Below are 22,052 nucleotides of genomic sequence, written 5' to 3'. Positions count from 1 at the left end.
AAAAAGAAAAAGAAAAAGAAATAAGCATATTAGCTCTATTTAGAAATATATAATTTATAAATTACATTTATATATTGCTTTACTAATATATTATGTGCCATATAAAGCATACTAAATATAGAATAATTATAGATACAGAATATAGAATAAGATGAGCTAAAAATATTAAAACTGAAGAAGTTCCAATATTCTCTTTCTATTTGGTGACCATCATCTTAGCATAACAAAAGTGGGCTAAGAGTGTTTAACCCTGTGTTTCCCAAACTAATTTGGGAGCCTCTTCCTCCTTAAACTGTTTATATCCCTTGGAACAGAGGTCCCCAACCCTTGGACCGTGGACTGGTACACATCCATGGCATGTTAGGAATTGGGCCGCACAGTGATGGCTGAAGTAGCATTACTGCCTGAGGTCTGCTCCTGTCAGATCAGCAGCGCCATTACATTCTCATAGCAGTGCGAGCCCTATTATGAACTGTGCATGCAAGGGATCTAGGTTGGGCGCTCCTTGTGAGAATCTAACTAATGCCTGATGATCTGAGGTGGAACTTTATCCCGAGAGCATTCCCCCACCATGCCCACTCGTCTTTCACAAAACCAGTCCCTAGTGCCAAAAAGGTTGGGGACCGCTGCCTTGGAACTCGCTCAGGTCAAAACCCATCTGTCATATAAAAGTTACTACCTCGTGGCTGTAAATTTCCAGTGGACTTAGGCACCTTGACTAACTCACTATCTTATCTGCTGTAGAAACCTCCTTTTCAATCCTATTCTTCTGTGTGAGAAAAGTCAGATGTAGCTGGGTTGACATGTATCCTTACTGACTGTGGTGTGTGTGTGTGTCTATCAAGTCCCTTCAAGGTCAAGGTCCTTCCCACATACGATGCCAGCAAAGTGACCGCCAGCGGCCCTGGCCTCAGTTCCTACGGTGTGCCTGCCAGTCTACCTGTGGACTTTGCAATTGATGCCAGAGATGCCGGGGAAGGCCTGCTTGCTGTCCAGATAACGGTAACTTGGAGTTATTTTCTGAGCCAAACCTTAATCTTCAGACTTAATTTCCTGGCCAGATTTAAGAACAAGGGTTTCAATAACCAGTTTCTGACTCAATGCAAGTGTTTGTTAGATTTTCCCACCAAAGAGTCAGTAAATGTGCAGAAGAATAAGCGTGTTCACCTCAGAGATGTGAGGGTGTAGCTCCAAGAACCACTTTTTGGTGAATCTCCTATGTTTTGTTACTGCATCTATTCCTATGTTTTTATTTTTTATTTTTTTTAAAGATGGGGTTTTGCCATGTTTCCCAGTCTTGTCTTAACTCTCCTGGACTCAAGCAATCCGCCTGCCTCTGCCTCCCAAAGTGCTGGGATTACAGGCATGAGACACTGTGCCCGGCCCCTGTTTTAATTTTTAAATGTTTTAAATTATTCTTTGGATCAGTTAAGACTAAGTTGTGCTACATATCACAGTAAACCTTAAGAGTAGCTGAAATAAATGAGATTATTCTTTCTTGTTAAGAAAGCCCAGGTTAAGCCACCTGGGTGCCCTGCAGCTCACCAGAAGCCACAGGAAGTCGGCTCCATCTGTCTGCTCCTCTATCTAGCATGTGGCTTCTGTCCCCTAAGGTCTCCTCCCAGACCACAAGGCTGCCAGTGCTCTGGCTATCACGTCCATGTGGCAGGCCAGAAGAAGGAAGAAAGAAGGGAAAAGGGGAGTCCTCTCTGCTCAGTTGGCTCTGTTAAGCAGCCTTACCAAAAGTCCATCGTAGACTTCCACTCCCTTCTGATTTATCGGGGGTTGGTCACAAGTCACATCACCTAGTGGCAAGGATGCTAGGAATTTGAGCCCCGTCTTCTGGGAGCAGTGCACCTAGCTAAGAGTTTGGGTCCTATTAATAAAGAGAAAAAGGAGACTGGATGTGGTGGTGTGTGAGCAGGAACCTCTGCCTCCTCCCCTCCCTACATTTCAGAAGATTCTGAGCTAAAGTGCTGTTGGTTCACTGGACAACAAAATTACTGAAAATTGGCCACGTCCATCATGGTGTTAAAGGGATCTGTGACCCTCTACTCTCCCTACCAAAAAAACGAAACAAAACTAGATTGTATTAAGCTGTCAATTTTGTCTCTTTTCTCTAGAGATGCTAATTAATAAGGAAAATGTGTCAAGGTTTTCCATAAATATTTTCTACATCTTGACAACATCCTAAATAGCATTTCTCTATGATCCACAGGACCAAGAGGGAAAACCCAAAAGAGCCATTGTCCATGACAATAAAGATGGCACATATGCTGTCACTTACATCCCGGACAAGACCGGACGCTATATGATTGGGGTCACCTACGGAGGTGACAACATCCCGCTTTCTCCTTATCGCATCCGAGCCACACAGACGGGCGATGCCAGCAAGTGCCTGGCCACAGGTGAGTACAGGGCATCTCAAGGTCAGGACCACAGGCTTTGCAGTCAGAAAGCCGGGCTGTCGCCCCTCTCTGTGACTTACAAGCTACATGATCCAGGCATGTTGCTCAACCTCACTGAACTTCAGTTTGACATAGATTGAAGTTTTTTTTTTTTTTTTTTTTTTTTTTAAGAACTTTTAGATCCAAGAAGCTCTTCTAAGGAACAGAGACTGTTTTACAGGGTTATTGCAAAGGTTAAATGAGGTCAGGCATGAAAAATACTTAGCACAGTGCCAGGTACAGGATAACTATTATTATATGCTTTTGAAGTAGGTACGTTTGTTGAGAACCCAACTCTGATGGCGGCTCCCATGAAAAGCAGCAAATTTCTGTCTTTCATGAGTAGATAATTTAGTTACTCAGGATGCATTCGGGAGCATTTCAGGTCAGCATTAGAGAAACACATTTAAGGATCTAGGTTTTTCTCAACATGCGTGTGTAAACCTCTCGGGAATTCTCCATGAATATTTGAGCATCACAGTTCTTTGGTTTCTTTCTTTTTTTTTCCCTCCTCCTTCCTTCAGTTTCTAAGATACAACTATTGAGTTATTTTTTTTTTTGAGACGGAGTCTTGCTCTGTTGCCCAGGCTGGAGTGCAGTGGCACAGTCTCGGCTCACTACAGCCTCAGCCTCCTGAGTAGCTGGGACCACAGATGCCTGCCACCATGCCCGGCTAATTTTTGTATTTTTAGTGAAGACAGGGTTTCACCATATTGGCCAGGCTGGTCTTGAACTCCTGGCCTCAAGTGATCTACCCTCCTTGGCCTCCCAAAGTGCTGGGATTACAGGTGTGGGCCACTGTGCCTGGCCAAGTCTTTTCAGTTTTTAAGAACAGCCCTTGGGCAGTTCAGTACTGCTGCTCAAGCAGATTTTAACGCATGAATCCCCGTCTCTAAAATGAGACAGATTTACTTCTCTTTAAATAAGAAGACTAAACACAGGACCACCCTGGATGTGTTCTGTTTCTCTCGTAGCCTATCTTTCTTTGAATGGAGAAAATCTGGGCTTTCAGGGCAAGGTAGTAAATTGCTCAGCATAGCCCTTTTTGGCTCACCCATGGCAAAAATTGAGAAATTTTGGAATGCTGGCCAATGCACCACTCCTAAGTCTGTGCAGCTGTCAGCGACAACCAGATCGTCTTTACTAATCGATAGCATGTTAGCGTTGGATGGGGACTTCCCCATTGCCTTCCAGGCCTTATTTCCTCCTCCAGCTCAGGCAGAGTCCTGAGCTGAATACTTGCCTTTTGGCCACACCCCTTGATCTGTCATTCAGGGCCTTCCACAGATTGACTCCAGTCTTTTCTTCCACTACTCCCTGAACAAACTGTTCTTGCCACTCTCTCTGTTACTCCTACACACTCATATTTGCCAATGGGCTTTTCGTTCATGGCTTTTCTGCTTTTACTGATGTATGGATCCTGTGCCAAGGGGCGCCAGAAGTCAGAGAGAGACTGGTCATTGGGGAGAGGTTACACGTCTCCCTTCGCTAACAGTACCCATCCTTCAGGGTTCAGCCATGTTTCCTTTCTTTAGGAAGCCCTTTGTCAGTGCGGCAACCCTGGGATATAAATTCTTAGAGTCTTTGCCTCGATATACTGCTGGACACTTCCCTGGAGAGTTTGTTATTTTTTCTGTAACTTAGTTCCTCTTCAGCATTTCCACTGCAATTGGAACTGTCGTTCTTGGTGCCCGGCCCTGTTAGACTGTGAGCATCTTGAGAGCAGGTACTGTGTCTTGGCTACCTTTATGTGTACCTGGCACTTAAGAAAATGCCCAGTATGTTTGCTGTTGAAAGTTGAACTTCGTCCATACCTTTAAATGCTGGCAAACCAGGGCTGACCTTTAGTCAACACTCAGAGCTTACAGATGCTCCTTTAGTAAGTGATGGATGAAGTAATCCTTTGAGCAACACCTGATCTGGGGGAATCTTCCGGATATCCCTCTGAATGGCAGCAGTCAAAGGCCTAACATTCATAGACACAGACAGCATGGATGGGTGTGATTTGTTCTTGGGGCTCCAGGACATGTGTCCATGGCCGATGCTTCCATTCTCTTCCCCTGAACTCTTCTCCAGGTCCTGGAATCGCCTCCACTGTGAAAACTGGTGAAGAAGTAGGCTTTGTGGTTGATGCCAAGACTGCCGGGAAGGGGAAAGTGACCTGCACGGTTCTGACCCCAGATGGCACTGAGGCCGAGGCTGATGTCATCGAGAATGAAGATGGAACCTATGACATCTTCTACACAGCTGCCAAGCCGGGCACCTATGTGATCTATGTGCGCTTCGGTGGTGTTGATATTCCCAACAGCCCCTTCACTGTCATGGTAAGGAAAATTCCTTCTCCAGAGCATGCTGTTGTTGGTGGAAACTATAACAGCTGCTGTTTGTTGAGCTCTGATTAGTATATCCTCTTCCACTTTTTTTTTTCCCTTTGGAAAAAAATTTGTTAAGCAGTCGTGACCTTGTAGATTCCCAGAGTAATCTCTAGAAACTCAGAGACCCTTTGACTCTAAGATTTTTAGAGAATCTTACTGACCACCAACGTGTCTATCATAATAAGGGACTAAGCCCAGGCATTTTGAAAGAAAACTTCTCAGAAAAACACACCTTTACAAAAATGTTTCTACATCAAACATTACAGGTTTTTAACCTGCTAGCTCTTCCTTCTTCCGTCTTCATGGCCTTTCTCTATGGCTGGAGGAGAGAGCTTCCTGATGCTGTTTTATTTGGAGACTTGACACTGATATCCCAGGACTCAAAGTACCTCCACTTGTGTTTTGGAAAGATTTACATGTTCTGTTTGAGGGGGAAATACCTTGTCTTTTGCACTAGGAACATCTGGAATAAAAGGAGGAAATTATGCAAACACCTGGGTTAGTGAAAGAACAAGGTCTTTCATTTTCAATTCTGAGTAGATCTGATAGATCTTCCTCTGATTATTTATTTTTATTATTGCATAATAGGTCTTCCTCTGAATATTTTTCAACCAGGAAGGGGGTTAGAAACCTTAGGAGCATCAGCCGGGCGCGGTGGCTCAAGCCTGTAATCCCAGCACTTTGGGAGGCCGAGGCGGGTGGATCACGAGGTCAAGAGATCGAGACCATCCTGGTCAACATGGTGAAACCCCGTCTCTACTAAAAATACAAAACATTAGCTGGGCATGGTGGCGTGTGCCTGTAATCCCAGCTACTCAGGAGGCTGAGGCAGGAGAATTGCCTGAACCCAGGAGGCGGAGGTTGCGATGAGCCGAGATCGCGCCATTGCACTCCAGCCTGGGCAACAAGAGCGAAACTCCGTCTCAAAAAAAAAAGAAACCTTAGGAGCATTACCTCACTTAACCCTCAAAACTAAGCACTGTTGGCTTTTTTACAGATGAGGCGTGCTTGGTCTAGACAGACACCAAGTGCCCTGCTGTCATCCTTGCTGGTGTCCTTTGATACTGCGGCCAGCAGCTGCACTTGACCACAGGGTTCTTAGGCCCTTAATGACCTGGCCTTGTGCACAGCCTACAAAGCACCTTCTAATTATTTCATTTTGTGCAGCCGTGGAGAGGTGCATGCAGACTCCATTCCAAACAGAAGCTCAAGGACTTTCTCCCAAACAGTCTATACTTTGTCATAGCTTTGTTCCCTTCCATAGACGTGTGTTTATCTGTAAACAGCGCGCCAGAGATCTGGAGGCTCTTTTATGCCTCAAGTATATAAACACTTGTCAACTTTTGACATTGTTCATTTAAGAGTGTTTTTCTCCTGTAGGAAGAAAGAAATACAGCTGGGAAGTTGATGTCCTTAGTCACAGAGAAGGGTACCAGTTATAGTTTTCAGAATCTGTTTTTAGCCCATAGTGGGTTTTATCTGGTTGGTTAGAATTGGGTAGGAGGGAAGAGCAGCCAACCACCGGGCAGTGCTCATGGGTCTGCGGGTGCAGTAAGTTGGGGGTATGAGAAGATCATATTGGGAAGGTCTAAGTGAGAAAGTCAGAGTACCTTCTCTTGTAGCTAGGAACTTAAGAACCCTTTTTGCAGAAGTGGAGGCTTCCAAACTCAGCAAGAGTAAGTGTCTCGTAGCCCCTGAATACGCACAAAGCAAGAATACTTTGTGTTTACTCACTGCCCCCTGACCACTGCTGAAGGCAGAAAGGGACGATCACCCACAGTACCTGGTGGGGTATTTATTCTCTCATTCCAGGGAGAGAACCTTACCTATATGGACTGACTGTTTATTGACTTTGGTTGGGTGAATTCCCTGCTTCCCCTATAAGTTTGAGGCCAAAAGGACACCAACACCCAGCACTGTAGTCATAGCAAATGTCTCAAGAAGACCCACAGAGTGGTTTAATCAAAATACTACATACACACAGCACATGGAGTCATGGACAAATGGCAAGAAGTCCTGGACCAAAGGCCGTGGCTTAGCCATTGAAAGATCTTTCTTCTGACTGCTGTGTCCCTGCACAGCCCCTGCAGGCAGAGGACAGCGCTATTCCAAATGTAGCTCAAAAAGCTGCCTTTGTCTTTCTGCAGATCCCAAGATACACACAAAGCAGTTAGCATGGGCACACAGGCCTTCCTCTGTAGGGGAGGCCTTCCAATTCTTGTTTTTCTTGTGGCAGAAGAGGGTGTTGAGAAGGGTTCCCTTGCCATGCCATTGGTTCTGTTGAATCAGGGGCATTAAATCTTTTTCTTTTTTTAGCTAGAAACCTACTCTCGTCCAGGCTGGAGTGTAGTGATGTGATCTTGGTTCACTGCAACCTCTACCTCCTGGGTTCAAGTGATTCTCCTGCCTCAGCTTCCCAAGCAGCTGGGATTATAGGACCTGCCACCACACCTGGCTAATTTTTGTATACTTAGTAGAGATGAGGTTTCACCATGTTGACCAGGCTGGTAACTCCTGACCTCCAGTGATCCACCTGTCTCGGCCTCCCAAAGTGCTAGGATTACCAACGTGAGCCACTGCGTCCAGCCTGGAGCATTAAATCTAAGATCTATTAAAAATGAATTTATAAACAACCTTGAAAACATTAACTGCCGAGCATGGTGGCTCACACCTGAAATCCCAGCACTTTGGGAGGCTGAGGTGAGAGGATTGCTGGAGCCCAGGAGTTTAAGACCAGCCTGGGCAACACAGTGAGACCCCATCTCTACCAAACAAACAAACAAACAAAAACTAAATTAGCCTGGTGCGGTCGTGTGTGCCTGTAGTCCCAACTATGCAGGAGGCTGAGGTGGGAGAATCCCCTGAGCTCAGGTTGAGGTTGTAGTAAGCTGAGATTGTGCCAACGCACTCCAGCCTGGATGGCAGAGCAAAACTCTGCCTCAAAAAAAAAAAAATTAATTAACCACAGTAGATATTTATCAAATAAAAAGAGACCTTTTTCCGGATTCTGTGCTGCAGAGATGCCTCGTGTTAGTTTTTAACTGCTTACATTTCACACACCTCAGTTTCATGCCTGGGGTCACAGCATACATACTGCCTTTGCACCTTGCTTCCTTCCCTCAGTATGCCATAGATACCCTTACATATTGATTCACTGGACCCAACTGCCGTGTGCCACTGGACAGACTCACCAGAAGTTATTTGACCAAACCCCTTCCAGATGGACATTAGGTTGCTTTAGTTTTGCACAACCACAGACAGCACCAGTCAAGGTCCTTACACACGTCACTTACCGATGGAGCCTCCTGCCAGCGTAGGTCTGCGTGCTAGAAGTGGGGTTGTGGGCTCCCAGGGCATGTGCATCTGACAGTTAAAGAGAGGATACCAGCTTGCCTTCCAAAAGGGCAGTAAGAAAATGTCCTTCACTAGAGTGAGCAGCTCACTGTGGTTCAAGATGGGGCCATGGGGGAAGCACCTCTGTGGCAGTAGAGTCTACTGAGTGTATCCTTCCAGTATGGTTCCCAACTAATCTCCATTTGCCACTGACCAGGCCACAGATGGGGAAGTCACAGCCGTGGAGGAGGCACCGGTAAATGCATGTCCCCCTGGATTCAGGCCCTGGGTATAATTTTGGTTTTTTCCTTTTTGCGTTTCTGTGTTTACTCAGCCTTCATTTCAGAAAAGCTGCCATCTGCTTCTGGGATTGCTTAAGCCCTGTGGGTGTCCTGGTCATTGGTGTGCCCCTCACTGATCGGCCCATCACAATGATCCCTGCTTTTTCTGTCATAAGATCACCTTCGCGTCACCATCCGTGCTCCATGAATCGTCAGCCGTCGTGTCTGTGATCACGCTGGGTGCAGTTTGTCTCTCCGTGTTTAAAGAGAAAGACGGACAGCTGTCTGCGGCCCGCCTGCTGCCTCTCAAAGCCGCCACTTGCACATTCAGTTTCTGTTTAAGGGGAAAGCCACCCACTGCTACTCTCTGCCACTTAAAATGCACCTTCTTTTCCAGGCCACAAGCAACTAAACCTTTCCAGATGGAGCCTATTGGGACTCATAGACATTGCTGTCTCTCACTTTTCCATTTTCCTGTGGGCGCAGCTGGGAATTTTACAAACAGACTCCCAAGTGATTACTAACAATTGGTCAGCATGACTTCTCCAGTCCCTCAGGCTCTACCCTGGGCTGGAGTCACTTAGACAAAGCCCATACCACAACGGGCAGCCACATTCCCAAATCCTGGCCTCACTGGTTTGCAGAATTCCCAGCAGCTCTGCCCCATGTAGCTTCACCAGCTCCTGCTGTTGTCTGCTTTACCCAGTGACCACTGCCTTCTGTTTTTAGGTAACCGAAGAGGCCTATGTCCCAGTGAGTGATATGAACGGCTTGGGATTTAAGCCTTTTGACCTGGTCATTCCGTTTGCCGTCAGGAAAGGAGAAATCACTGGTAAGCACTTGCCATGAAGCCCGTCTCATTCTCACTTGCTCTCATGAGCTCCCCAGAATGGTGCCAGGGAGGTGTGTCCACTGTCCCCCAGACCCGGGGCTCCTTAACCCAGGGTCATGGGTTCTTGGTCTCGGGTGTCGGACCATAAGCTCCTGAAACTACGGAATATGCCATGTGTGTGTTTCTCTGAAGAAGTGGCTCACTGACAGCTTCAATTACTTTCTTGAGCAGGCGCATGATTCTCTCTAGGTGAAGAACTGCTGTGTTTAGACACCTTATGACTGTCGGGTTCCTGTTTGCCCTTTCTTCCTGCCTTCTCTTATTTGACTTTTCCAGATGTGACTTTGACACCGAGTCTGTCATACAGGAGTTCCTTTCTCCCCTCAGCCTCTTTTCAATTCTTGCTTCTCTTTGGTTGATGTTCTACCGAGTCTGCTGGTATCATGGTCTTTCAAGTCCTTTCTGAACTTGATTTTGCCAGTTGTAGAAAACTCTTTACTCAGGAGTTGCCTGCTATATTTTGTGAAGCCAAATGGAACTGAAAAAAAAAGAGCAAATGGTCTCTCCCATTGTGGGACTTGAATGAGGCAGCAATGAATATTCTTGGGTCTGGAGACCTTTATTTTGAATACACCTGTGCCCTGAGCTCAGCTTCTCTGGGGAAGGTCGCTGGTGGGGTCATTGCCTTGTCTCCCTGTGCTCCATAGGGGAGGTCCACATGCCTTCTGGGAAGACGGCCACACCTGAGATTGTGGACAACAAGGATGGCACGGTCACTGTCAGATACGCCCCCACTGAGGTCGGGCTGCACGAGATGCACATCAAATACATGGGCAGCCACATCCCTGGTAAGTTGAGCTCAGCAGGCCCAGCAGGGCTCCACCATTCAACGCATCTGAGCAGCCTGCAGATAGACGCTCCTCAGCCACCGTGCTGGTAGTGGCTCTCAGCAGCAGGCTGGGGAATGCAGCGTCGGCACCCCTGTGAAACCAAACAGCCTGGGACCCCAGCAGTTCCCGCTGATTTCTAAAAGGGATGATGTGGCTCAGCATCTTGGGTCACAGTGCCAGCCTTTGGGTCTCTGGTTGTTTATCTTTGTCACTATGCGGAGTGTGGCCAGAGGTCAAGCTGGGAGAAAAATGTCAGGCATGGTGAGGGACTTTCCAGCCTGGCCTGCAGAGCCCTGTGTGGCCTGGAAGCTTGGGGCGGGGTCAGAGGCGGAGGAAGAGGACAAGGGAAGCCAGCTCAGGTTTCATGGGCCACCAACCGGCACGGTGTTACTGTTTCACTCTTTCTTTTTGTAGTTGTTTAAAAATTTGTTTTTTAATTTAGTATTTTGAGTATGTAACACATTCTCCTGGTTCAAAAATAAACATGATAGGGAGAAAGGTTTCCTTCCCACCCATATCCTCCATCTGCCCTCTCCTTGAACCAGACTGTCATATATTTTTTTAATGTTCAACTTCAGAGTTTTAAGATTTTATTTTATTTTTGTAGAGATAGGGTCTCACTATGTTGCCCAGGTTGGTCTTGCACTCCTGTCCTCAAGCAGACCTCCTGCTTTGATCTCCTAAAGTGTTGGGATAACAGGCAGGAGCCGCCATGCCTTGCCAATTTCAGCGGGGTTTTTTTGGTTTGTTTATTTTGAGGCAGAGTCTCACTCTGTCGCCCAGGGTGGAGTGCAAGTGGCATGATCTCAGCTCACTGCAACCTCCACCTACTGAGTTGAAGCAATTCTCCTGCCTCAGCCTCCCGAGTAGCTGGGATTATAGGCACGTGCCACCACACCTGGCTAATTTTTGTAATTTTAGTAGAGATGGGGTTTCACCACGTTGATCAGGCTGGTCTCAAACTCCTAACCTTGTGATCCCCCCCACCTCGGCCTCCCAAAGTGCTGGAATTACAGGCATCAGCCACTACGCCCGGCAATTTCAGAGTATTTTTAAGACTCTCCATGCAAATGGAAATGCAGATATGTAAGAGAGTATCTTCCCAGCCTTCCCTCATGTGAACAAACCATTACATATTTGTCCATTTCCCTATTGGAGGGCGTTTTGATTCTTCCTGCCCTTGCTGTCCCCAGTCTTGCAGCAACAAATTGATTTTTCTCCTAGTCACCTCATACTCATGAAGGTGTATCTGTGAGTGTTAGCTACCAGAGGAGGCACTGCTGGGGCCCCAGTGCAGGCATCTATGATTGTGACAGTTCTCGCCAAATTGCCCTTCAGAGGGGCTGTTGTAATTCATATATCCACCAGCCATGGGGGAGAGCACCTTCTTTTCCACAAATTTGCCAGTAGAATATGCTATCGAATTGTTGGATCTTTGCCAGTCTGATGGTTGGGAAAAAACAGAGTCTCAGCATTGCTTTATTTGCATTTCTCTTGTGAATGAGACTGCACAACTTTCCATATGTCTGTCTGTATTTCTTTCTCTGTGAACTGAACGTCTGTATCCACAGCCTATTTTTCTATTTGGTTACTGGTCTTTGTCTTATAGTTTCTAAGAGCAATTTAAACATTGGAGAGATAAGACCTTTGTGATAGGAGTTGCAAATATTTCTCTGAGATTGGCATTTTCTTTAGTTGTGTGTGCATAATATTTATTTAAGGCAAAAATGTATTGCCTGCTTCTATTCAAATTTTCTAAACCAACAGATGGAGAGAGAGGAAAAAATGTCTTTCTCACATCTGCCATACACTTCCGCTGCTGGTGTGAGTTGTGCATCTTTTCAGATGTTTCTCTCCGTATCGACAAACATGCATACAATTTTGTTCTATTTTGTTTTTAGAGGAATAGCATAACGGTATTCATAGTTGATAGCAACTTGCTCTTTTCTTTTTGAGATGGAGTCTCACTCTGTTGGCCAGGCTAAAGTGCAGTGGTGCGATCTCAGTTCACTGCAGCCTCTGCCTCCCAGGTTCAAGCAATCCTCCTGCCTCAGCGCCTTGTTGCTGGGATTACAGGCATGTGCCACCATGCCCAGTTAATCTTTGTATTTTTAATAGAGATGGGGTTTTGCCGTGTTGGCTAGGCTGGTCTCAAACTCCTGACCTCAGGTGAGCCATCGTGCCCAGCCACTTTTTTTGTTTTTAATGCATCATATTATGGGTAATTTCTCAAGCTAGTAAACACGGGTCTTCCTCACTGGCCCATGAGTGGATCTGCACTTATTTAACTGGTCCTGATGTGTACCTGAACACTGCAGAAATGAAAGTGCTGACATGTGGCTAGGAGCTGGGGTGGGTGGGGAAGACCACTGTGGGGTTGACTCCTTGCATTTTCAGTGGCATGGGCAAATGACCTTCCAAAAGCCCTTTCCACTTACCTTCTCTCTGGCCATGGGTCCTTTCACCACTCAGTGCAGAAGTTTCTTCCTTATTTGTCAGGTTGAGCTGGATTACCTTACCTTAGCCCCCTCCCTCTTTTGGAGCAGCCTCCAGGATTGTTGTTCTTATGTTTTGATTGAAAGAATAACACTGTGTAGACCCTCTCTGGCATCCTAGGGTGGGGGTGTGGGTACACCTGCATCTCTCTCTGTCTCTGCCTCTGCTTAGGAGGCGCCAAACCTGTGGACAGGTCAGTGTTAAGATGCTGGTTGTCTGAGGTCTTCATTCACCCCTTAATGAGCACCAGTTTCGTTTGTGTCCTTTGTAACCCAGAGAGCCCACTCCAGTTCTACGTGAACTACCCCAACAGTGGAAGCGTTTCTGCATATGGTCCAGGCCTCGTGTACGGAGTGGCCAACAAAACTGCCACCTTCACCATCGTCACAGAGGATGCAGGAGAAGGTACTGTGTGGTTTACGTGTTTATAAGCCTCCAGCCTTCCATTCGGAGGGTGAGGTGTACGGGGTTCCAGGGCGGCTTTTAAAAATGAGACGATTGAATGGTAGTATTTGTCTTGTCTTTTTTCTCATATAAATCTGTTTCTTCTGTAGAGCTGCTTTGTTTTCTACCCAGGCCAGACATTTTTGAAGTCCTTTGTGTTCTAATTGAAATCAGATTCATGCTATGAAATACTTTATGTGACTTCTCTGGAATTTAAGTATGTTTTGGTTGGTGATGTTTTTGTTCTTTTTGCACATGTATCCACAAGACCACATGACTTAACTGTGTGGCTCCTTTTGATAAAGCTCTGTGCCCATCCCCGTGGTATTCATGGAGACTCCCAAATCTGTGTTTCTAATGGGATTTCCATGATGGCAGCCAGTGCCTGATTGGCAGGGACGATCCACCTCTGCCCCCCAGCGCCCACCATCTCCTATGTGTAATTGACGGGCCGGGCTCCTTCCCTTTCTCATCCCATGCATCCTGAGAGTAGAGAGAGCACCAGGGTTTCTTGCAGTGAAGAACTCAGACATTTGGGGTTTCTTCTCCGTGGATGTTTTTACTACGTGGACTGCTTTATTCTGACAATGCCCCTTTGCCCACAGCTCACATGGAGTGCATCAGTCCGTTGTCCCCAGAATCAGGGCTGCCCTGGATGAGTTGTTACAAGGATACTCTTAAGGAAACTCTCCCTAATACCCCTTCATCCCTGTTCCCACTTGTAGGTGGTCTGGACTTGGCTATTGAGGGCCCCTCAAAAGCAGAAATCAGCTGCATTGACAATAAAGATGGGACATGCACGGTAACCTACCTGCCCACTCTGCCAGGTGACTACAGCATTCTGGTCAAATACAATGACAAGCACATCCCCGGCAGCCCCTTCACAGCCAAGATCACAGGTAGGATTGTCTAGATTGTGGGGGCTTCCTAATGAGAAATATGGCTTCCCCTGACTGCTACCCTCCTTATCAGACCACAGGCAGCAGGTCAGACATCTCTTTGAGTTTAGGTTTCACGGAGACTTATTAAGGTGGAGCAGGGGATATAAGTCCAATTTTGGGCTGGCTAAATTCTTTCCTTGCTGACAGTCCAGGAAAAAGCAAGAGCTAGTATTTGGAGCACACTGTTACCATGCCAGTGTGACTATAGTGTGCAAAGAGAAAGCTCTCAGATGGAGTATTCAAATCATACTTACTGCAATAGTGCATGAGCTCAGAGATGGCTTTCTGCATCACTACTAGATAAATTTTCTGCTATCCCTTTTACAGATGGTAAAACTGAGGCTTTGAAGAGCAGTGGTGTAGCCAAGTTTGCATATGGGTGAAGAGATCCAGGTTATCAAATTCTAAAGCCCATGCTCCTCACCTTGCTGTGTTCAGGTTATGCTTTCAGTGGGTTACAAGGATGATGCACAAGGCAGGGTCCCTGTCCCCACAGTGTTTAGACCTGTCTGTGAAGCAGCCAGTAGTACTGTGTGAAATGTGGTTATTGTTTACCTGAGAAATGCCCACAGCCATGCCAGGCAGGTACGAGGTGCCTTCAACTACCAAAGATTCCCATATTTTATTTTATTTTCGAGATAAAGTCTTGTTCTGTCAGGCTGGAGTTTAGTGGCGTGATCTCAGCTCACTGCAACCTCCACCTCCTGGGTTCAAGTGATTCTCCTGCTTTAGCCTCCCGAATAGCTGGGATTACAGTCGCCCTCCACCACACCCAGCTCATTTTTGTATTTTTAATAGAGATGAAGTTTCACCATGTTGGCCAGGCTGGTCTTAAACTTCCGACCTCAAGTGATCCGTCTGCCTCAGCCTCTCAAAGTGTTGGGATTATGCACCTGGCCCAAAGATTTCTTTAAAAGGTGGTCCGTGAGGACGCAGGTCTCCGGGTCCTGCCAGCACTGTGTCTTTGTGCAAGCAGGCATGAATCCCGTCACTCTTCATTGGTTGGGTCTACTCCATGTCCAAGGCCCATTTTTTTCATTCAACTTTGTGTAATTAGTTCTTGCCTGTTCATCTGTGAACGGCATATGGCTTGGCAGCTCTGGGAAGCCTGGGTGACCACATGTAACAGGAGTCCTTTTGGGGGGTTGTTTGTTTCCCAGATGACAGCAGGCGGTGCTCCCAGGTAAAGTTGGGTTCGGCCGCTGACTTCCTGCTCGACATCAGTGAGACTGACCTCAGCAGCCTAACGGCCAGCATTAAGGCCCCGTCTGGCCGAGATGAACCCTGTCTCCTGAAGAGGCTGCCCAACAACCACATTGGTGAGCTAGGCTACCCTTCCTGGCTGGAATCAGGACACCTTGGGGTGGGAGACAGGGACTCCTGCAGTCCTTTCTTGGGAAATTGGTAGCACAGTGGAGTGTGATATGGTAAACCTGCTGGGTCACACGCATGATAAACGTCCAGGCGTGTTTCCGTGTGGTAATATCAACACTTTGAGACACTCTGGGTTGTTGGATGTCAGGAAAAGGGTCATATTTCTATTTTTGAGAGTGTGTCTCTCTCCTGCTTCCTCTCTGCCATCCATTACAAACTCCAATCTGTGCTCTGCTCCAGGCATCTCCTTCATCCCCCGGGAAGTGGGTGAACACCTGGTCAGCATCAAGAAAAATGGCAACCATGTGGCCAACAGCCCCGTGTCCATAATGGTGGTCCAGTCCGAGATTGGTGATGCCCGCCGAGCCAAAGTCTATGGCCGTGGCCTGTCAGAAGGCCGGACTTTCGAGATGTCTGACTTCATCGTGGACACAAGGGATGCAGGTCTGTGGTCCCAGGGGAGAGGCCCAGAACTTGTGGGAACTGACTTCTTTTGCTGAGTCGGCTTCATCTTTTCATCCTACCAACTCCTTTTCCTTTCTGAGCATCCTTCAAGCTGTAGGTCCTTCTCCCTGCATTGTCATTTACGCCTCATGACCATGGGTGAAATGAGATTGTCTTTGTTTTTTAGATGATGAAACTGAGGCTTGCAAGGTTTAGAGTCCTCTCTGCACTAGGATCTGAACCCAGAGCCACGGCACCTCGAAGACCCCTATTTCCTCATCTGATCTGCCACCCTTGTTCTCAGCTTCCCAGGTCCAGGCAAAGGACGTTGGGTCGGCTGGCCAAGACCACGGTCATCTGAGCAGAGCTTTTGTGGAAATGAGGCATCTCTTTCCATTCTCTCTTGGAGATTGTTTGAGTTAGATTGCATCTCTCCCAAGCTCGTCACACCCCAATGTCTCCAGTCAACTGCTTTCTTGAGGGATGGCCAGACTGGTGAATTCTAGACAAATTCTAGCGCAGGGGAGAGAGCTGGAGAATTTCTGGTCTTGGTTGGAAGATACTCCCTGTTAAACCTTTCAGTCTGCTGACCTGGTTGAGGCAACCAGGGGCTGTTTAAAAATTCAGAATCTCAGGTCTGGCTGGGGATAAACCCCCGAGGTGGTATGTGTGGTTCTTGGAGACATGAGGGCAGAATGTCCTTCCCAGCTGTTTGCACAGGACACATTCTCTATGGGATATTAGTCAATACCCTTGAGGAAAGGGTTCTCTGGTCAAAACCAGGTTCAGCAAGTTATTTCACTGCAGAACTTCTCAGGGCCCTTAACCTACTCATCCCCCTCTGGGCTCTACAAACAAGGCCACCATTTACTTTCTTTCTGCTATGTGGAAATAGATGGAACCTTAAGGATCAGATGTCCTTTTTCCATTCATCTGGCTCCCCCTTCCTGAGGAGGCTGTCAGAACAGCCTGGGGCTGCTGTGTTGCAGGTTATGGTGGCATATCCTTGGCGGTGGAAGGCCCCAGCAAGGTGGACATCCAGACAGAGGATCTGGAAGACGGCACCTGCAAAGTCTCCTACTTCCCCACCGTGCCTGGAGTTTATATCGTCTCCACCAAATTCGCTGACGAGCACGTGCCTGGTATGTGCGTTCCATTCCTCTCCAGGTGGGATACCTAGGTTTTCTGTAAATGCCGTGCCTTGGCCTCTGGGCTGCTCACAGGAGCCTTCTTGGGTCTTGCAGGGAGCCCATTTACTGTGAAGATCAGCGGGGAGGGAAGAGTCAAAGAGAGCATCACCCGCACCAGTCGGGCCCCGTCTGTGGCCACTGTCGGGAGCATTTGCGACCTGAACCTGAAAATCCCAGGTGGGTGTTGGCGACTAGTGGGGCAGGGAAGCCTTGGCTCCAGCCCTCAGGGCAGCGGGTGCCTTTGGGAACCAAGTTCAGGCATGGCCCAGAACATAGTATCCAAGTCGGCTGTGCTGACATCTTCATTTCACTTCATTTCATTATTTTCTTCTATGTTTATTTTCACAGAGGCTCGTCCAAGAAAAATAAACCTGTTTACCTCGCTACCTTTTTCCTCTTCCAAATAAAAATAGCTTTATTGTGTCACATGGGGGAAACATAGATATGCTTTTCGATTTTTAAATTTACTATCTGTCAAATAGAATCATGTCAGTGAAAGAACGGGCCCTGCCGATGCCAGTGTCTGGAAGTATTTAAGAAGTGGCAGCCCAGCGGCGTCCTTCTAGTATTTCTCTTTCATTCCTGAAATTAGAACGAAGGCTGGGCTGCAGATCTAGCTGGGCCCCATCTAGCCCTTTGGCAGCGAATTGTTCCTCATGGGCCCCAATTAGCCAGTCAACAGGCCACATGGTCTGGCTGAAATGTGGCCCAAGGTCTTTCTATTAAAAAAAAAAAAAATCCTTCTAGAGAGAAGCCACTGGGAATGACAGTTTTGAGGCTCCTCTGCCCAGAAGTTGACATGTCCTGTGGACTTGCCCAAACTCTACAGAGAAGGGAAATCTAAATCATCTTCAGATGGAACTTGTGTTGTGAGCTCTGGAGAGGGGGCCGTCTTTCTACACTGTGTCCCCATCCTTCCTAACATGTCACTTAGCTGTTGACTCTGCCTTTTTGGCTTTAGATAACGGGTTCTTCTTGTGTAGTCACATCAATGTCAGGTCACATCAGAATGTGGTAAAAGCCTCATTACTGTAGAGTTGAGACACGATCACTTAACAAGAGCTATACTGGGCCGGGCGCAGTGGCTCATGCCTGTAATCTCAGCACGTTGGGAGGCCGAGGTGGGCAGATCACCTGAGGTCAGGAGTTCAAGACCAGCCTGGCCAACATGGTGAAACCCCATTTCTACAAAAACTAGCTGGGCATGATGGCAGGTGCCTGTAATCCTATCTACTCAGGAGACTGAGGTGGAAGAATCACTTGAACTCGGGAGGCGGAGGTTACAGTGAGCCAAGATTGTGCCATTGCACTCCAGCCCGGGTGACAGAGCAAGACTCCCTTTCAGAAAAAAAAATTAGACATCTACCTTATCTCTTTCATGACCCTGAAAAAATGCCATTTCATTCAATGGAACTGTTGGTGATATTAAAAAAGAGATTCCTTTTCATGTCTAGATGCATCAACCGTCATTTCACATACACTCATCTCTGCCTCAGCCCCCATCATCAGGGCCGCTCTGACATCCACCACCCTGTGCTCAAGCTGTGGGCTGGATGCCCAGGAGTGGGCTGGGCTGGTGCATTTCAGACGCTGCCACGCCTTGGCAGACCGCCCTCCACATTTCTCCATATTCCCCCACCAGCCCTGGTGCTGTCTTTCCTTCTCACTTTGGCCAACTTCATGGAAAAATATGGCATCCAGTGTTCAGTTTCACAGCTTTGATAGCTAGTGATGTGTACTGTGTTTTCATTTGCTTTTACATTTCTCATTTTGCAAAATATCTGTTGTGTTCTCTTTGCTTATTTGTTTCTTGAGGAACTAGCAAGTGTCTGTGCAGTATGGACGTTTTCCCTTTCTCTTAAGTCTCTTCCAGCTCTTGGCCATTTTGTGATTCTTTCAGTTACTTAGTACCAGATGACTCTGGGTGAGGCTTGATTTTCCCCTCATTACCCAAATGATCCTTGCGGAGATCCTTCCTCTTAGAATGGAGGATGGCTCACTAACTTCAGAAGTCCTCCAGACCCAGGTTTTGAGGGGCATCTTAGTCAGTTTGGGCAAAATAACTTGAACTAGGTGGCAACCAACAGAACTGTATCCCTCCCAGCTGTGGAGGCTGGAAGTCCAAGATCAGCGGCCAGCGTGGCCAGATTGTGGTGAGGGCCCTCTTCCAGGCTGCAGACCGACAACGTTCCCTATATCCTCACATGGTGGAGAGCAGAGGGAGCAACCTGTCTGGACTCTTACAAGGCCACTGATCCCATCACAGGGGCTCCACTTTCATGACCTCATCTAATCCTAACTGCCTACCCAAGGCCCTGCCTCTTAATCCCATCACATTGGTGGGGTAGGGTTTCAATATTTGAATTTTGGAGGGGCAAGGACATTCAGTTCATAACATGGGTGACCCTCTTTTCAACCTCCTTTCCCTTTTCTGTCCTCAGGGGTCAGAGTCATGAGCTGCTCTGCCCAGATCCTGTGGGGCTGGAGGGTGCAGTTTCATACTGGCTCTAGGTGATGGCAGTGCTCCGTGCCCCGCATGTGGCCACCTGGCCTCACAATGGCAGTGCAGGCACAGTTGTTGGCATGACGTGAGCAGCTCACATAGAGTGATGTGGTCTTGTGTCCTAGTGCTGGTGACCCAAGGCACTGCTTTTCTGAAAGTGTGGCCCCTGGTCTTTGGTTTGCTCAAAGCTTTGCTCACGCATGGTTTCCCCTTTGCCATTGGGACTGACATATGTTCACCTTTTTCTCTAACTTTGTCTTGTTGCCTAAAAGAAATGGCAAAGCTTCTTGACAGTAAGGTATGACGGCTCTTATTTATCTACTGTGGAAAGGAGCCTGTGTATGCATGATGGATGACCATGTCACCTTTGGCAAGAAGTCTCAGTGCCCCTAGCATGGGTGGCCTGAAGGGTCCTGCCTGCTCCATGCTGGCCACAGGAGGGCAGGCACCCAGCCTGAAGGGAAGGAAGCCTGGGCACCCCTCGTCCACCGGGCTGCACACACCTTGTTCTCAGCTGCTTGCCCTGCATGTCCTGCCTTGCCTCAGGCCCTTACCCTAATCCTCTTCTCTCTCCCAACCTCCCTCCCTCTTTCAGAAATCAAAAGCAGTGATATGTCAGCCCACGTCACCAGCCCCTCTGGCCGTGTGACAGAAGCAGAGATTGTGTCCATGGGGAAGAACTCGCACTGCGTCCGCTTTGTGCCCCAGGAGATGGGCGTTCACACGGTCAGCGTCAAGTACCGTGGGCAGCATGTCACTGGCAGCCCCTTCCAGTTCACTGTGGGGCCACTTGGTGAAGGAGGCGCCCACAAGGTGCGGGCAGGAGGCCCTGGCCTGGAGAGAGGAGAAGCGGGAGTCCCAGGTGAGCATTCCCGGCAGCTCTTTCACTTGGGAAGAATATGAGTTGAGCCCAGACAGTGTGAGCACCCGCATACTTTTTTGCCCTGTTCTAAAGAGAAGACTTCTGATAGGTGGTGTTAAGGGGCATTCTTTAAAACAAAGCATCTGTGACTAAGTCTGGCACACTTTGTGACTAAGCTTTGCTTACCTACATAAAGCCAAACAGGCTTCTCACTGGGAGCCTCCTTGGAGCCTGTAACTTCTTAGTGTGCATCTGAGTTTCTCACTGGGGAGCAGAGTAATACTGTTTCCAGAGCATCTCGCAGGGCTGATGTTCTGTGAAACACACTAGAAAGCTACAAAACTGACTCAGCATTCTTTTCTATGGTTGCTGCTGGTGGGAAGCTGTGTGGGTAAAAAAATGGAACATTCTCATCTTTTTCTGGCTTGGTTAAGGTGTATTCATTTTCAAAATTTTTTATTTGATACTCTTTTTTTCTTTCTTGTTTGTTAGAAATGGGGGTCCCACTATCTTGCTCAGGCTGATCTTGAACTCCCGGGCTCATGTGATCCTCCCGCCTTGGCCTCCCAGAGTGCTGGGATTACAGGCGTGAGCCACTGCACCCAGGTGGTTAAGATGTATTCAGAGGACTCCAGATGTCTTACGAATTTAGTTATCGCTAGTGATGCTTAGGAAACTTCATCGATTGACCTTGCTTGGGTTCTGCTTGGGGTTAGAGAAAGAGGAAGCGGCTTGCAACAAACTAAACCTAGCACTGCAAGTTTGAGCAAGAATGGAAGAGGGGCAGGTGTTCTGCAGGGCTTACTCGCTAACCAGGTGTCTCTTTGCTCTCAGCTGAGTTCAGCATTTGGACCCGGGAAGCAGGTGCTGGAGGCCTCTCTATCGCTGTTGAGGGCCCCAGTAAGGCCGAGATTACATTCGATGACCATAAAAATGGGTCGTGCGGTGTGTCTTATATTGCCCAAGAGCCTGGTATGTATTCAGGGGTCACGAGAGGACATTTTCCTTGTTTAAACATGGTTAGGTTACAAGGAACAGAAATTCATCAAATTTGCTGCAGTCAATGAGGAATTTATATGTATAGGCACATGGGAGAGCCTTCCAGAAATCCAGTTACGAGATACACGGCCTGACCTCCAAAGGCTGGGAATGCTTGCTCTGGTTGTCTCTTGCCATTCTCCATTAGCCTCTCTGCTTCAGGCCTTCATTCAATTGCTTCATTCTTTCCACCGGCCAGCCTCTGTCTGCCTACCCATGGCCACCCTGGCTGGCTGGCTGCCCCAGAAGAGTGGCCTTGGCATCTGAGCTCCCTAAAGCAGGAGTTCTTAACCTTTTGTGTGCCATTGACTCTTGCCATCTGGCGAAGCCTATGGGGACTGTTCTTGGGATAATGTTTTAAAACACATAAAATGAAATATGTCACACACTATAAAGGAAATTAATGATATTAAAATACAGTTACCAAAATCTTACAAGAACAGATACATGCATATCTTCATTAATACATTAAATCATAAGATTTGGTGCCAGTATATTAGCTGTCATCAAGATAATAAGTGAAAATGATACGTCAAAATATCTGTAAAACTGTAAGATGACATAAAAACATCTTTTTTTTTTTTTTTTTTTTTTTTTTTTTT

The 22,052-nt window shown here is 47.4% G+C and overlaps 1 protein-coding gene across 8 annotated transcripts in view; it reads left to right on the top strand.

Annotated features, from left to right (window-relative positions):
* The window catches only part of FLNB (filamin B), a 171,121-nt gene that overhangs the window by 131,228 nt on the left and 17,841 nt on the right, over positions 1 to 22,052 (top strand). For 2 of the 8 annotated variants that reach the window (XM_037738092.1, XM_017527457.2), the window contains 14 exons: positions 846 to 1,002; positions 2,219 to 2,408; positions 4,524 to 4,771; positions 8,373 to 8,411; positions 9,166 to 9,268; positions 9,976 to 10,116; positions 12,931 to 13,059; positions 13,824 to 13,997; positions 15,200 to 15,358; positions 15,654 to 15,857; positions 16,847 to 16,999; positions 17,102 to 17,224; positions 20,146 to 20,412; positions 21,247 to 21,384. In XM_037738092.1, the coding sequence (XP_037594020.1) occupies positions 846 to 1,002; positions 2,219 to 2,408; positions 4,524 to 4,771; positions 8,373 to 8,411; positions 9,166 to 9,268; positions 9,976 to 10,116; positions 12,931 to 13,059; positions 13,824 to 13,997; positions 15,200 to 15,358; positions 15,654 to 15,857; positions 16,847 to 16,999; positions 17,102 to 17,224; positions 20,146 to 20,412; positions 21,247 to 21,384 (2,225 nt within the window). Of the gene's footprint in view, positions 1 to 845; positions 1,003 to 2,218; positions 2,409 to 4,523; positions 4,772 to 8,372; positions 8,445 to 9,165; positions 9,269 to 9,975; positions 10,117 to 12,930; positions 13,060 to 13,823; positions 13,998 to 15,199; positions 15,359 to 15,653; positions 15,858 to 16,846; positions 17,000 to 17,101; positions 17,225 to 19,488; positions 19,559 to 20,145; positions 20,413 to 21,246; positions 21,385 to 22,052 lie in introns of those variants that run through there. The other 6 variants (XM_017527455.2, XM_017527456.2, XM_037738093.1 and 3 more) reach the window with 4 other exon arrangements.

The sequence above is a fragment of the Cebus imitator genome, unplaced genomic scaffold (genome assembly GCF_001604975.1).
Source record: "Cebus imitator isolate Cc_AM_T3 unplaced genomic scaffold, Cebus_imitator-1.0 Scaffold48, whole genome shotgun sequence".
Lineage (NCBI taxonomy): Eukaryota > Metazoa > Chordata > Mammalia > Primates > Cebidae > Cebus > Cebus imitator.
This window is presented reverse-complemented; position numbering and strand designations above follow the sequence as displayed.